This window comes from Diceros bicornis, chromosome 5 (genome assembly GCF_020826845.1).
Source record: "Diceros bicornis minor isolate mBicDic1 chromosome 5, mDicBic1.mat.cur, whole genome shotgun sequence".
NCBI classification, from domain to species: Eukaryota; Metazoa; Chordata; class Mammalia; order Perissodactyla; family Rhinocerotidae; genus Diceros; species Diceros bicornis.
The window spans coordinates 69,215,769-69,232,561 of NC_080744.1; the positions used below are offsets into that span (position 1 = coordinate 69,215,769).

Here is a 16,793-nt window from a genome sequence, read left to right on the forward strand (position 1 = left end):
TGAAGCCACATGGCAGTGAGTGAAACTGGGGGCCAAATTGCTTTAACTATACTCAGTGGTCTCTTTGCAAAAGTAGTTAGATAATGCATCACTAAAGCCCACCCTGTACATAACATCTCTGATGCTTGGGTCACCATGACAAAGGATGCTTAAGTTGTTTTTCAGAAATCAGGAACTGAGGGTTGACTCCTTGTCCAGTTCAGGCTGGTTAAGACCACTGACTCATCAACTGGGCCTGAACAAATGACCAATAGGTGACACTTTGACATCAGGGGGCCTAAAACTCTACCCTCAGATCATGCTAATGCTGCCATTTTGTGAACATGCATCCTATGAAGAGCCATGAAGCTTGACTACGCTTGCACAGATCATCAGTTACCTCACTTCTTACCTACAATCGTCTATCCCCATTCTTCAGACTACCCTTCCCCTTGATCCTATAGATCTCTCTAATCCCCATCTTCAGGGAAGTGGATTTGAGATTTGTTCTCCTATCTCCTCACTTGGCTGCCTTCTGAATAAACCCTTTCTCTGCTGCAAACTCTTCGTGTCAGTGATTGGCATATCATGCAGTGGGAAAAACTAAAACCAGCAAACAGTTAACCATTGATGGTTAAGCAGCTAGTAACTATGGGGGATCAGAATTGGCCACCTCAAAATATGTTTCTGCCTGAAAGACACTTTGACCCCCACCCCCACGAACTGACCAAAAGAGTTTGGGTTGGGAGGCCTGCCCCCAGAGCAGGCCCTCACCAGTGACATCTTCAGGTATCTGGGAGGGTCCTTGCTAAGCCCATTGTTAGTTCTGGTTACCCTTTGTAAGAGACATTTACATTTGTAAAGGAAATCTCCATTCGTAAATATATCTAGGAAATCTCCATTCGTAAATGTATCTTCTTCCCTGTACCAGGAAGAAGGGAGGGATGGCCTTACCTAGAAACTTATCAGAACAGAAGGCGGAAGGTGAGGACTTAAATCTGCATGATAAACTTACCCATTGTTACCTGTGCTTTTGAGGCAATATGCTATCTGACTCCCACTGGGTTCCTATAGATAACATCTCCCTGGAGCCTGGGTCACCATGGTAATGGGTGTTTGAGCTATTTTTTTCAGGAATTGGAACCCCTTGTCCACTTCAGGCTGGTTGAGACCACCAACCCATCAACTGGGCCCACGCAGACATATAAGCGACCTTTTGACATCAAGAGGTTGGAACTCCACCCTCAGGGCATGCTAATGCCGCCATTCTGTGACCATGCGTCCTGCGAAGAGGCATGAAGCCTGACTACACTTGCTTGCGCAGATCATCAATTACATCTCTCCTCACCTCCAATCATTTCAGACCACCTTGCCCCTTACCCCATAAGTATCCCTGAGTCCCTATTCTCAGGGAAGTGGATTTGAGATTCATTTTCCTGCCTTGTGATTAACAAACCCTCTCTCTCTTCTGCAATCTCGTCGTCTCAGTGATTGGCTTTCTGGGTGGCAGGCAAAAATGGACCTGGTGCAGTAACAAAATGAACCTGGATCAGTATCATAAATACAAAAGTGAATTGGAAGCAAGAGAGTCAGCTGGAAGTCTAGCCCTTCCCTACAAAGAGTGGTCCAGCAGCATCAACACCACCTGGGAGCCTGTGAGACATGCAGAACCTCAGACCCTAGCCCAAGACTCTGCATTTTAACAAGCTGCTCAGGTGATTCGTGTGCACAGTGAAGTCTGAGAAGCGCTGGACTAGAGGATCTTTCAGGAACTTTGACTGAGAGGAGAAAGAGAGAGAGAAAGAAAAACGCAGTGTTAAGTGAGGTTTTTCGTTTTAGGGTGGAGAGACTTGAGCATGTTTATAAATTAGAGCAGTGGTTTGCAACCCCAGCGGTACCTTAGAAGCACCTGAGGTGCTATGAAAAAATGACTGATTCCCTGAGGCCCACCCCCAGAAAAAGCTGTCTGTGTGGCCCAGGAGATTCTAATATGGGCAGGGGAGGGGGTGGAGACTCCCCCAAGGGGAAGGCACAAGGAAGGAAGGACAGGATGGAGGTGCAGGCTCCAGGGAATGACAAATAGATGAAGGCCTCCTCAGGGAAATGGGAAGGGAGAGGATGAGGATGAAATGCAAAGGAGATGTTTGGAGGAAGGAGGAAAAGCAGTAACAGTAAAGCAGAGAGTGAGAAATTTGTAGAGGGTGGGCACCAGCAAGGAGATAGATACTTTGAAGAGAATCATACCCGAGAGCCATGATTGATGGATTGATTGATTTCTTAAATTTAAACTAGGATATGCATGGTGTGGCAAGAGAGGTACTTTGAAAAAGTCAGATGGTGTTACTGGCCTGCTTGAAGCCTTGCAGTATCTTCTCATTGCACATGGCTTACTAGGCCCAAAGTGATGGCCTTGCCAACTTCATTCTCTGCTCTCCACTGACATCTTGCACACCAGGCTCTTCAGTGGTCCTGTTCCTATTGATCACGTTCCTGCCTCAGGGCCTTTGTACTTGCTATCCTCACCTATGGGCTGTTCTTCCTTCAAATATTCACATGGCCTGCCCCCTCACTTCAGTCAGGTCTCCTCCAATGTCCTTTCCCTAAAGAGGACTTCCCTCATCACTCTCTATCCCCTTCCTCTGAACTGTTTTCTTCTTTTTTTTTTGTGAGGAAGATCGGCCCTGAGCTAACATTTGCCAATCCTCCTCTTTTTGCTGAGGAAGACTCACCCTGGGCTAATATCCATGCCCATCTTCCTCCACTTTATATGGGACTCCACCACAGCATGACTTGACAAGTGGTGCATGGGTGTGTGGCCGGGATCCGAACTAGCGAAGCCCGGGCCGCCACAGCGGAGGGCACGCAGTTAACTGCTTGCGCCACCGGGCCGGCCCCTGAGCTGTTTTCTAGCACTACTCAATGTCATGTCATAAAGCCCTATTTGCCTATTTGTTTAAGGTCTGCCTCCTCTACCAGAAAGTAAGCTCCGTGGGAGCAAGGATTTGTCTTGCTCACTCTGGAATACCCACCATCTAGAACGGTGAGGTACCAAGGTGGCACTTGCAAAAAGTTTGATGAGTGAATAAATGGCTGCTGCAGCTTGGTGCAAATGAATAGGATGCTGAGATGAAAAGGTACTGCTGAGAGTGATTATTGCTGAAGGTGATTAGCCAGGGAGATTGTGGGAGAACGAGATGATTAAGGACAAGTAAATGGGCATCTTTAAGGGCCCAATTGAGGAGGGAGTGCAGGGTTGTAATGGCAGGCAAGACAACAGTTTCACGTGTGGCTGAGAATGTGGTTTCTGCACAGACCACCTAGTCTTTGTGTGGCTCTGGGCAAGTTTGTTAATCTTTCTAAGCCTCAATTACCTCACCAGTAAAGTGAAGCTGATAACCGCAGTACCTTCCGCCTGAGGTTGTGATGGGGTTAAGAGCTCGGGGTTAGCTCTCAATGCGTGTTAATTACTATGATCAATCCAAGATTGGGGGAAAGTGTGAAATGTTGCAGTGTAAGAAGATGTTTCTGTAATCGTTCTAAGTCTTGGTCCAAAATGTCCTACCCTGGAATAGACTTGATGTGTTACTTTGCCCCCAGCCCCGCACCCATACAAACATGTCTCCGCCTTGCCAACAGCATCACCAGCTTTTTCTTCTTTCTGATGACTCTTCTGAGAGCTAGCCTAGCGCCTGGCACAAGAAGTTCTCCATAAATATGTGCTGATGTTCACTGCACTTCTCCCAAACAGTGTTTGGGTGGTACCTGGTCAGAAAAATCTCGCTGTGGAGTGGAAGAGATTAGTGTTTCCGACCTCTGTGGGGGAGAATGGGCTAGGTAGAAAGACAGCGTTCTGCGGGCTCTGAATCATCTATGAGGTTGGCATAGTAAACGTAGCTCAATAGGAGGGAATGGCTTTGGTCCTCTGGAACTTCCCTAATGTGCCATCTTCATCCAAGGGCAGTCGGAGGCCATAAAGAGGCGCTGAGCCGTCGGCTCCTTTAAGAGGCGTGGCCTCGCTGTAGCCGCCGGGGGCGGGACTCGGTTGCCTGGGAGAGGCGCGGGGGCCCCGGGGGGACTGCGGCAGCTGCGCGGAAGAGCGAGGTGCTTGCTGGGGCCGGGGCTGCGCGACGGCGCCGGGGGCTGCGGGAAGCGCCGCGCAGGCCGAGCAGTTCCCAGTGGGGAGGCGACGTCGCCATTGCCGCCTCGCTCGGTGAGCGCGTCCGGCTCGCCGAGCAGGGCCCCAGCGGCTGCCGGCACCATGGGCCAGTGCGGCATCACCTCCTCGAAGACCGTGCTGGTGTTTCTCAACCTCATCTTCTGGGTGAGCGGGGCGGGCGGCGCGGAAGGGTGAGGGGCCGGCGGCGCGGCCCAGGCGAGGCCTCGGTTGAGGCGCCCGCGGGGCCGGGTGGGGGTCGACGGGGCCCTGCGGCGGAGGCGCGGGGAGCGCTCGGCCCCGGAGGCCGCTTCGCGAGGTCCCTCCCAGGCCGGGACGCAGGCGCGGGGCGCGGAGGGCGGTGAGCGGTGAGGGGAAGCCCTCGGGGGCTTCCGGCGGCCTGGGTGCTTGAGCCGGACGCCCGGCCGGTGGCTCCGCGCCGAGAGGCTGGGCCGACCCCCGCCCTCCCCCTGGAGCTCCCTGCTGGACGGGGAGCTCTCGTTGCAGATTCTTTCAGGGCATCAGCCTCGAAATAGCATATTCCCCGAAGGGTCCGGCTCCGCTTTCTTTGTCAGGGCCCGGAGCCTCGGCAGCTCCAGTGGCCGTCCCGAGCCGTGGGAGCAAACGGTGCAGGTCTGCGGGGACGCCGCCGACTGGGGGGCGAGGGATCCTGACTTAGAGCTCTTTGTGTATGGAGAGCTGGTTGGCTGGTTACCAGCACAGGAAACTGAAAGATTGCAGCTTGAGAAGCCAAATAATCCTTTGACCAAGAAAATCGGTCTATTTGCTTTGGTCATGGGGGTGGGTAGCTTGAGATTGTAAACCTTGGTTAAGTATGATTCAAATGTCACAAGATTTTGAAAGCGGTGAGTTCACTTTTAATAAAAGCTGGCTTATGGGGTTTTTTGGACACGCCCCCAAAGAAAAGGGTGTTTATAACCACTTCTTAGTTCAGGTCCTTATCTGACCAGGGACTTTTGTCATAACCTTTGTTGTTCGCATCACTTTCTCCACCCTCCAGTCCATGTGTACCTTGCACCCGGATAAATCTTATTAAACGTTTCTTCTCTCTCATCACTTGGTTTTATTTAAAAAGCAAACAAAGCTCCCAAAAGCTTCAGCAATAGAAGAAGGTTCAGCCGCCTCCTGGTATTGCAGCTGAAGTCATCAGTCACTTTTCCTTCCTCAGCACTGGCTGTGTTCTTGAACACTTGCTGCCCTGGACAGACTTCTCTGTCCGCAGTCCCCAGCACACTCCTTGAACATTGCCATTTCCCATACTTTTGTATGTCCCCATTCAACTGCTTCTTCCACACACGTACCTAGCTTGGAAAGAATCTTTTCCTGCTTACAACCCCGCCTCCCCCCAGCAAAGGGTGAAACTTTTCATATCCTGACTGCCGTAGCATAAAAGGATAATTATACATAACAAGGCACTTACTACATGCAGGTATTGCCATAGAGTCTTTTAGGGTATTTTTGGGGTGATGGAAAGAGTCCTGACTGATAGTACCTGTTCAAAATCACCCACGTGTTGTTAGAGTTTCCATGATTTCTTCTTTTCCAATTAGAGCAGTGCTTCTCATACTTTAGCTTGAGTTATAAGCCATTTGAAAAGGTAAAAGAATTTTCAGGGATCCCCAAATGAGAAACAGTCTGTTAGTTAATAAGATACTTAGGCAAAGACTTAGCTTTGTACTCTTTACAGATCCTTGTGATTCTTATGTGCATAACTATTTGATTTTGAAGAATAGTCTGTGTACTATTAGGTGAATTCTAGGCAATTCAAGCTCAGGGACTGGAATTGTTAATGAAACAAAATATTGGAAATACAGGAGCCATCTTCTTTAAATAATTAAATTTTCATTTACTCTAAAATATCAGTTAATTCTAAGTGATTGCTCATGAATCTTTGGAAATTATGTAAGTATATGTACTATTGGTACTTAGTGAAGAAGGTTATGTTGAACTTCAGTTACGCTTTTCATAGTGGGTTATTGCCAAGACTCAAGTCACACTGTATAGTAAAAACACCCTTTATCTAGTTTAGTAGGATAGTAAAACTTTCGTGAGCTGTGATGAGGAAGTTAAGCAGAAATGCAATGGGAAAAAATTGTGGCATAGAGCAGGATTAGTGCAACACAACTAATGAAGAAACGGTGTTAGATGTGTCTCTCACCAAATGATTAGTTTATAGACAAACTTGAAATCTGATGATGCTGGTAGTGATAACTAACATTCAAGTGCTTATTACACCCAGGCACTGTGCTGATCACCTTACATGGAGTATCCTCACAATAACCTCATCTGGCAGGGAGTATTATGCTTATTTTACAGGTGCGGACATAAAGATTTACTGAGTTTAAGTAGCACACCCAAGGTGTGGCAGAGCCTGCTTTCAAACCCAGGTTGTCCTAGACTCGAGAGCCTGTGGTGTTAGAGCCAAGTGTGATCAAAAGATTTGGAAGGGGGAATGGATTCATTAGGCTACATTAGAGTCACTTTCTCTAAAACTTACAGCTTTTAACCTTGTTTAGAACCGGTACCAGCATTTAAATTACATTATTTAACTTGTCAGTTTAAAAAATTAGGTCATTGTGAGGAAGTACGTAAAACAGATGTTAACTTGTTCTCCCTGGGAGTTTGTAATGCATTCTTTAGTGCTAAGAAGTGTATTCTTATGTAGTGGCCCCTCCCTCCTTTTAGTGCCCTAATATTTAAGGGGAAGAATAAACATTTCCTACCCAGGGTAGGTGTATCAAAAGTCTATCTAGATTCTCTCAGGCAACTTCGGCAAAGGTTTTTTTAACTCTCTTGCACTGGCTCTTCACTATCAGATGGTAATGGCCGTTGATAAGTGTTAAAGTTTAATTGCTTTGGCAAGATCTTTAAATTACACCTTTTAATATCTTGATATCCTGGTTCAGTTGGCAGTTTGTTCAGTGAGCTACGATGCAGAAATGGATATGAACTTGAAATACTTAGGCTTGGTACTAAATGATCTGACAGCCAAAATTGTTAACATTGACTTGGTCTAGATTATTTTGGACAGTGCAATCTAAGAAAGTTACTGTGGAAAGGCACAGACTAAAAGGGGAAACAATCGTTTCTAAACTCCTGAAGGTTGTCGTAATGGAAATTGAGTTCCTCACCAAATTCCAGAATATTGGGTCTTGTAGCTTGAAAGATAATTTTTGACAAGTGAGAGGATGTACAACTTGGATCTCCATTTTTTTTTTGTGAGGAGGATTAGCTCTGAGCTAACATCTGTTGCCAATCCTCCTCTTTTTTGCTGAGGAAGATCGGCCCTGGGCTAACATCCATGCCCATCTTCCTCTACTTTATATGGGACGCCGCCATAGCATGGCTTGACAAGGGGTACATCGGTGCATGCCGGGATCCGGCCCTGTGAAGCCCAGGCCGCCGAAGCAGAGCTCGTGCATTTAACCACTGCACGCCCGGGCCGGCCCTGGATCTCTGTTTTTTGTGGAGTGGCGTAGCTTTCAGTGTAAGTGTATTAGTGCTAGACCCATGATAATTTATGGAAGATGGTTAGGAATGTTGGAGGTACATGACTAAATTTTGAAGGCTATTGAAACAGTCATTAGCCTCTTCTATAAACTGCACTTTGTACCAAAGTCAGACAGGATTCTTAATTCAGTGGGTCGTTTGATCTGATTCAGGAGGCCTCATCTAAAACAAGTTATGTGAGTACTTTTTAATTTTCAGGTTTTTATTCTGGGAAGTTAATTGAGTACTTAATCAAGTCCCATGTTATACAGATTACCTTTACTTTTTCTACTCTGAGAAAAACCAATTGGCTAGTATTTATTTTGCTCTTATGTGTTTTAGGGCATTATAGGGACTGCAAGAGAAAGGCTTGTCCATGCTTGTAGAATTTATGGTCTGGCACATCTACTTAGGCTGTTGTTTTTCATCAGCGTGAGAGGCCATAGTAACACTAAAACACCTATGGAGTAGGAAGAGCCACAAGAAAATCAAACACCTTTTTTTTTTTTTTTTTGCGAGGAAGATCAGCCCTGAGCTAACATCCATGCCAATCCTCCTCTTTTTGCTGAGAAAGACTGGCCCTGAGCTAACATCCGTGCTTATCTGCCTCCACTTTTGTGGGACGCCGCCACAGCATGGCCTAACGAGCGGTGCGTCTGTGCGCACCTGGGATCCGAACCCGGGCTGCCAGCAGCAGGGCATGCACTTAACGGCTACGCCACAGGGCCGGCCCCTCAAACACCTTTTAAGTGCCTTTAAAATGACTTCAGAATGTGGCAACTTCACTGATCATCATTCACTTATAAAATACCTATACATACAAATTGTATTTGAAAGCCGTATATAACCTTTAAAATTTATCTTGTCTTTAAAAAAATATTTTTCACATCACACTTTCCTCTGCAAATACATATAATTCAGGAAAATTGCTTTGTTAAAGATAACACAAATACTTAAGCACCTACTTTGTGCTTATATTATTGATAAAATTGAAAAAGTGAAGATCTCTGTTCTTACAGAACTTGATTTCTAGTGGAGCATGATAGACAATTAAAAATAAGCAAGAAATAGTGATGTGTTATGCAAAGAATTAAAACAGGGTGATGTGATAGATTGAGTGGCTGCTTTAGGTTGGCAAAGAAGGCTTCTCCAAGGAGGTGAAATTTAATCTGAAATATAAGAAGGAGCAGATTTTGGGGTGATTTGAAGGAGTAAGGGGGTCATTTAAGACAGGGAACAGCCTATAGCCCCTAAGGCAAGAATATACTTGGTATGTTCAAATTACCAAAAGAAGATTTCACTATACCTTCATGCTTTTGTTTAAAAAATAAAAATTTATAACCAAGTATTTCAAGGAAAACCTCTTGTCACAAATCTCCATATGTGTATTTTGTATTTTCCAGCACATCCTACACATTTGAGTTGGGAATATGATACTTTTAAACGGAAACCTTCGTCTAACATCCTGGAATTTACTTCTCTACTTCCTGTATTTCTATCTTCCTGAATAACTGCTCTGACAAAGAATATGTCATTGGAACACACCTTCAGCTAACAGATTTTTTTTTTCATAGTTGTGTTTTGATTCACTGGAAGAAAAGCTAACTTTGTCAGTAAGCAAGTCATGGTACATAATAGGAGACCTCTTTCTTTGTAAGAAAATGAATGTTTCTAGTCTTATTACATTCTCAGTCATCTGTCCACTGACCAAGTGCCTTAGGGCTCTGAGTAATCATTAACTGAAAGAACTTGTAGCGTTGGGAACTTGCAATCAGACAGGTGACCATATTTATGAAAGTTCTCTTTAGCTGCAGTTTAAAGAATAGGTTTTTAGGATATTTATCATGCTTTGAAATATTTTAATGGGTTTTATTCTGTAAGATTCAATTCAGGTTAGGATTTTTGCAGAAAATTTATTCCATAAAATTTATACTTGAACCAAAGTATACCCTAGGAATCATTCACTCAGCTTGTGGAATATCTATGCTTTACTTGCTTCTGAGAAATGCAAAAAGACATAGTCCTTGCTGTCTAACAGCTCATGGGGAGAGGAGTCAGACTGACAGGCAAAATCATCTAATACTTCACTAATTTAATTTCTAGTTACACCTCCCACCCGACCAAATCATACTCACAGACAGTCTCAAGTCTTCCTTTAAAAATATTATCATCTCCTCTTTTCTTCCTGCCCCTCCTTAATAGTTTGGTAGAGTCAATAGATGAGAAAAATATTTGCATTTATGTATTTGTTTTTGATTTACTAAAAAGAGTCTATAGTAAAAGCCACATTTTATGTTGTTGCTGCTATAACGCAAGCATGGACAAACTCTAATATTATAAAGGTTAAGCACCTTAGCTTCCTATAGTAGTAACTCACTCTTTTTACAGTTAGAGTAGGGTATGGGGACAGAGGGTCTCAAAGGAAAATGCATGTTTAAGTTCCATACTTCTCAGATGCCTCCTAGAGCCCTGCGATCTGAAAATAGCTAATTTCCACTGTTAACAGTAATTTGGCTGGTGGCCATTGGTTGATCTCCAATTTTATTGTGACCTGAATTTTTGGGTCTTTCATTAGTAGGTATACATTGTATTAAATAGAACAACTTTGTTAAGCTGGATAAACAATGACTTTAAAAAACCAAATACAGAAAAAGTGAAACTAGGTCAGAACTGAGGAACATGACCTTCGGAATATTATCAGAGTCATATCGGTTTAAAAGGGTTAAAATATTTCTTCTTTAAGAATAATGGCAATACTAATGACAGTGATGTTGCTAATGTAGGGAGAAGTGGCTTTTTTTTTTTTTTTTTAAACGCTCAGTATGCCTGTCTTGGCATGCCGATGTCTTGTTTTTTTTGTGTGTGTGAGGAAGATCAGCCCTGAGCTAACATCTATTGCCAATCCTCCTCTTTTTTTTTTTTCTTGCTGAGGAAGACTGGTCCTGAGGTAACATCTATTGCCAATCCTCCTCCTTTTTTTTTTTCCTTTTTTCTCCCCAAAGCCCCAGTAGATAGTTGTATGTCATAGCTGCACATCCTTCTAGTTGCTGTATGTGAGACGCGGCCTCAGCATGGCTGGACAAGTGGTGCGTCGGCGCGCCCGGGATCTGAACCCCGGGCCGCCAGTAGCGGAGCACATGCACTTAACCACTAAGCCACCGGGCCAGCCCGGGGAAAGTGGCTTATTGTCAAAACTTAACACCCCCAAGTAGGACTTTTTTTTTTTTTTTAACTTTCTTGTCTCCTTGACAAGTGATATTTATGAAGAAAAATAAAAAGATAATGTGTACTGAAAGAATCAGAATTGTGTTAGATAATCAGAAAACGTCTAAAGATGAGTCAAAGCCAAACAAACCCAAGAAAAGTGATAAATGGGGGAGATTGGCAGAGGTGCCTAAAATATCTCCTCAATATATGGGATTGAAGAGATGCCTATTTTATGTTGGTAGTTAAGAACAGATCTAGGAATTCATTTGTGAGAGAACAACAAATTCTCAATTTCAGATATAATTTTATTTTTATTATTTATTTATTTTTTTTTGTGAGGAAGATCAGCCCTGAGCTAACATCTGATGCCAATCCTCCTCTTTTTTTTTTTTTCTGAGGAAGACTGGCCCTGAGCTAACATCCATACTCATCTTCCTCTACTTTATATGGGACGCTGCCACAGCATGGCTTGACAAGCAGTGCATCTGTGCGCGCCCGGAATCCGAACCGGCGAATCCTGGGCCGTCGCAGCGGAGCGCGCGCACTTAACCGCTTGCGCCACCAGGCCGGCCCCTCAGATATAATTTTAAATATTTACTTTTCTGATTATGCAAGTAATATGTTGGCTTTTTTGAGAAGACACTAAAAAGTATTTCAAAAAAACAAACTAATGTTATCATAATTCCACCACCCAGAGTCAACCAATAGTAACATTTTGGTGTGTTTTTAAAATATCTGTATGTGATATATGTGTGTTTTTCCCCTAACACACCACAAACATACTATTAAATTACACTTTAACAAAACATTTAAGGGCTATAATGGAAATATACCTCTGGATGCCAGGGTTATTTCTTTTTCTTTTGCTTGTATAATTTTGTTATAACAATTTGATGAACATAGCTTCTGTACAAATCTTGTTTCCATCTGACTTATTTTCTTAAGGATAGATTCCTAGAAGTGGAATTAGTAGGTACAGACGAATAAACGCTGAGGCCAATATGTGCTGCCAGATTGCTTTCCAAAAAGATGATTCTGTGTTAATCTATCCTTCAGCCTGAGGGCCCTTCTCTCTGTGCCCTCACACATCTTGGAATACTGCTTGCCTTTCTTATTAACCAATTTGTTAGGTAGAAATGATATAATTGTTTTAATAGCTTCAGAAATTCTTGGTAAGAGTAGCTTTGATTTCTGAAAGAGGATTTGACATCTTTGGAACAGTCTTTTTTTTTTTTCTTGAAAGTAAATGAAATATTAAGGCATTGGACTTGGTGAAGGAGTAATTATGTTTAATGATATGAAGTATTTTATCAGAGTAAGTCCAAGTTAGAACAAAGCATATGTGGACTAGAGAATATTATGGTAAGTAGAATGCTAAAAGATTTAAGGTGATTTTAAGACACTTGTAATGGCATGAAGGTGGAGTTGTGGGAAACTTTCAGAAAGGCACTGTACAGTATTACCAGTGGATTCCTGGCAGGAGAGAAGTGAGGTACATAAAAAAACCAATATGACTGTACAGGGAACTCTGAAATAACATTAAAAGATACGTACAAAAGTTGGATTTTTGCTGGTGTTTCCCCCTCTCTGCTTCATTTTTGAAATCTGCTTTCTTACAGTTTAGAGTACACAGTGGTTTTTGCCCAGTCTTTTCTTGACTATTTTTCCACCCAACATCCCAATCACTTCTGCTTTACCAGTTGATTCTTTGACGAAAAAATCACTCTGAAGGAGCAGTTTACGCAGGCAAGAACTGTCAGACACTGTGCTTTTAGCTGAGTGACATCAGATGGTCCCCTCATCTTGATCCTACCCTGATTCTTGCCAGTTTTACACGTGAATCCATGACTACTGTGTACCACTGCAAGAAAATCACTTCTGTTCTTTGCTTTATCTTCACCCAAATGCTCTGTGGGATGCTTCCACCTTCACAATTCTGAATTTCCGTGCAGAAGCACCTTTCACAACAGAGCTGTTTTATCTCGTAGCTTGTAACAACTCTGTTGGTTTTTATATTGCCACATTCCAGTGGTAGATTTCACCGTGGTTAAGGTGCCGCCTTTCACTTCACATTCCTTCTTCCCTAGAAAATTCACCATGGTTAAGGTGTCGCCTTTCACTTCACATTCCTTCTTCCTTAGAAAATTAAAGAATGTAATAATAGTATTGTGGATTTTAGCATTTCATCAGCTATTTCTTTCACAGAGGATTCAAAAAGTACAAAAAAAAAAAAAAACAGAAACACAACTATAGAAAAAGCAACCTTACGTAAGAATGAAATTTCGTATTTTAAAAGAGACTTCACATTTGTGTGTATATATGGTGGAGGGTAAAAGGATAAAATGAATTATCATACTTCTGGAGCTCATATTTCTAAACTTTTATAACAGGATAGCTTTATTTTTAGAGGAACACCTTGGTGTTGTGCAAAAGCACTGGCTCTCCTAAAGTTCTGAAATTCTGTGGTTTAATTTAGAGCATGAGTTTATTAAAAGATGAAGAATGGTTTTTAAAAAATTATTCTTTCTATAGTTTCAGCTCTCAGCCTTTCCCTTAAATTTCCCTTCACTTCTTTGTAAAAAGGATGAATATTTTTCGTGTACTGTCCTGGCATAAATCCTCCTTATAGGCTCAGATTTTCTCAGCGATGACTAAAGCCGTTCAGCTGCTTCCAAGTTCTACATTTCATCTCCTCCTCTATTGCACCTCCTGCCACCTCCCACCCCCCACGCCTGCCCTGCAGCTGCTTTGTTGGCAAAGCCCAGATCCTTTGATAGATCCCAATCCCATCATGACCCTTCAAAAGAAGGATTTAACCCAGCTCACCTTTTTAGCCTTTCTAGTAGCCGCGGCTCCTATATTAAAATCTGCCTGTCTACAAAGTCCCTACACATACTAGTTGGGAATTACTTATACCCTCCATGCCATTTACCATACAGACTCTACCTTTGTGTTTCTGATAGGCTGGATGTCTGATGGTTGGATGTCATTAAAGCACTTGCTTATTGCTGTTTTTAGGTCTTCAGCTGTTGCTAGGACACCTACTCTGTATTTTCGGAGCAACTGATGTCATTTCATAACTTCTTTATTATACAACTTAAGATCTAAGCACTATATACAGATGTTATTAAAAAGAGAAAATTTTGAAGTTTTCTTCAATTTAGGAAACAGCTTCTATTTATGAGTAATTTGATTTATATGGTTTCATATCAGCAATCAGTGCAGTTTCTGCTTTGGTGCCTGCAACTAATAAATTGCTTCCCACTATGTGTTGTCAAAATAGAGTTCTGTTATGTTCTTGACTCTGCTGTGTGAATTGCGTGTTGACTGGTTTGCAGCCTGGGAAAAGAAACTGCTCTCGAGTCTATTAGAAAAGAACAGGCAGCTTTACAAGTGGCATCTCCTACTAGCCTTCCATTGCATTCATTACATATCTGGTTATATCTGCTGTTGGTTTGTTTTTCTGCCTTCTCACAGTCTCAATTTCAGATGAGTGCTTCAGGCTGGCTGGAGGGGGGCAGCACTGGAAGCATTTTACTTGGCCCATTCCCAGGCAGCACCAAGTATGAGTCTCACAGGAATCTCTAGGTTGAAAACTCCCCATTTTACATTTAAAATGCAAATAGTTCTTCAGTGTCCTGTGCTTCAGATTAATTGTCGAGTATATATATCTTCCAGTTTTATCTTGTTTTCATTCAAATTTATGTAGGCTAAATCTTCATTTACTAGAAGCCCAAAAATGGAATTCATTTTCATTCAGACCTTTTAAGAAACAAATATTGACTTTCAGAGTAAGAAAAGCTGAGAATCCAAAGGATAGAGAGACAAAGACAAACTGGACAAAATTTGATTGATTCATATTTAGAATTTCTTCTAATTCAGTTTGAGGAATGAAGGTGTTTACTTTAGCAAAATATATGTGTGTACATACTATAGGTGTGTGTTTGTATATCACACATATGTAGTCAAGAAAAAGTAGTATTTGGTAAGAGTGTTAAGTAGTCCACGTACTTCTGTAATTAATGCACCCAAACTATTAAGCTATTTCTCCTCTTTTCCCTCTTCTGTACCTGCCTTCATCCCATAATAAATGCCCCCAAAGTAAGTATGTCATTGAACTCTGAGGACCTTTGAACAAACCTGGTTGCTATGAGTGCAGCATTTATAAACTAATGTATTCCAGATGTGATGGCCATCAGGAATTCAGTAAGCTGGCTTAAGTTGCCAAATCATGTTTGAATAGTGAAGAGAAACAAAGCAAATACAAAGCAAAGCTTATGATAGAGATGGGAGGGCAATTTCAAGGGAAACAATGAGATCAAGTGTACTCAATAAATTTTGACTGATAGCTGCTCTCTATGCCAAGTACTGTTCTAGGTGCTGGATGGTGATATAGGGCTAAAAGACAGATGGGCAAGGTTTGTGCCCTAAAGGCGTGCTGAGACATGTGTAGTTAAATTGCAACAGTTGTAATAAATGCTCCTTTAGAGCTATGTAGGGGGTGATATGTGAGTGGACGAAAGGCGTCTACCTAATCCAGCCTGAAATGGTCGAGAATGGCTTCCAAAAGGAAGAGGTGATGTTTAAACTGCATCTTAGTGGGCAATAAGGTGTTCCTCGGCAGACGAAGAGAGGGCATTCCAAAAAGAGCAGCCGAAGTAAAGAAGTGAGAGAATACATGTGCATTTGGATATAACAGTTTTCGGTTGTTTAGGGTGTATGAGGAGTAATGGGGTCTGAACCTGAAAAGCAAGGAGGAAGAGCTTAGTTCATCAGGGGCCTTATTTGTCTCATCCTGATTTTAAACAAGCAAATGCCTTGATCTGGTATGTATTTTTAACAAAAATAACTGATCACATAAAGAACATATTATTAAGGAACAGAGAGGGTCAGCGAGTAAGGCTTAGAGTGAGCAATGGTAAGGCCCAAATTAAGACAGAAGCACTGTAGTGGGGTTGAAGAGAAGTTAAGGTATTCAAGTAATGTTTTGAAAGTAAACTTGAAGGAGTTTGGTAATTGGTGGGATATAGGCATAGGGCAAAGAAAGAATATAGTCGGGTAACTCTCAGGCATTTGACTAGAAAAATTAGATGTCTGGTGCCTTTTGCCATGGTAGGAATATAAGGGATTAGATGGGGTGAGCAGGAAGACAGGGTTTGAGGTAGGTTGAGGGTGAGGTGTCTATGATTCCAGATGGGAATGTGTAGTTCTGAGACAATGGCTTAGGTAGTGAGCTACAATGACTGGTGAAGCCCTAGCTAGTACAGCCCAAGGAGAGCCTACAGAAGAAGAAAAGAATAGGGCCGAAGATGGACCCCTGGAGATCACTAACATTTCAGTCTGGTAAAGAAGAGTCCATGAAGAGAATGAGAGTGTGAGCAGTGCGAGAAATAGAAAGAAAACCAGCGGTGGGGCCCCTTGGAAGCCAGAGGAGGAGAGTTTAAAAAGAATATGTTTTTTGAAAGTGCCTCCATTATGCTAGTTGTCCTCTGTTTTGAAAAAGTCCATGTTATTTTTTTAAAAAAGTCAAGTTACTTTCTCAACTTTACATAAATGGAGTCTTTTTCTTCGGGATCTGACCATGATTCTAATGGCCTAGTGTAAGAAAATATACTGATGATGCCCAAGTGTACTGGGTCCCATAGACATAAAAAATGAACTGAGCCTTCAGGTTGAGAGGAGTTAATGATATTTCCAGTATCGTTGTGGAGACTGTTTTCTAATTTGAAGATTAATGATTTATGTGTTAAATTTTAAAGGATGGTAAAATAATTCTTTTCCTGTGAAAGTCTTAAAGTGCTCTACAAATGATAACTCATTAAACCAAATGCTTTAACACTTAGCCTCACACTGCATTTGATCATTCACAAATAAAGCAAGTGGCGCTGGGCTGTCAGCATCAAGCTGGTACACAATGATAGCAAAATTGACAATGATAGAGGAG

The 16,793-nt window shown here is 42.5% G+C and overlaps 1 protein-coding gene across 1 annotated transcript in view; it reads left to right on the forward strand.

The window, feature by feature from the left end:
- The first annotated feature begins 4,103 nt into the window (after window positions 1-4,103).
- TSPAN3 (tetraspanin 3) overlaps window positions 4,104-16,793 on the forward strand; it is a 28,804-nt gene continuing 16,114 nt past the window's right edge. The window contains exon 1 of the mRNA XM_058542140.1: window positions 4,104-4,300. Within this exon, the coding sequence (XP_058398123.1) occupies window positions 4,238-4,300 (63 nt within the window). The 5' untranslated portion in view covers window positions 4,104-4,237. The remainder of the gene's footprint in view (window positions 4,301-16,793) is intronic.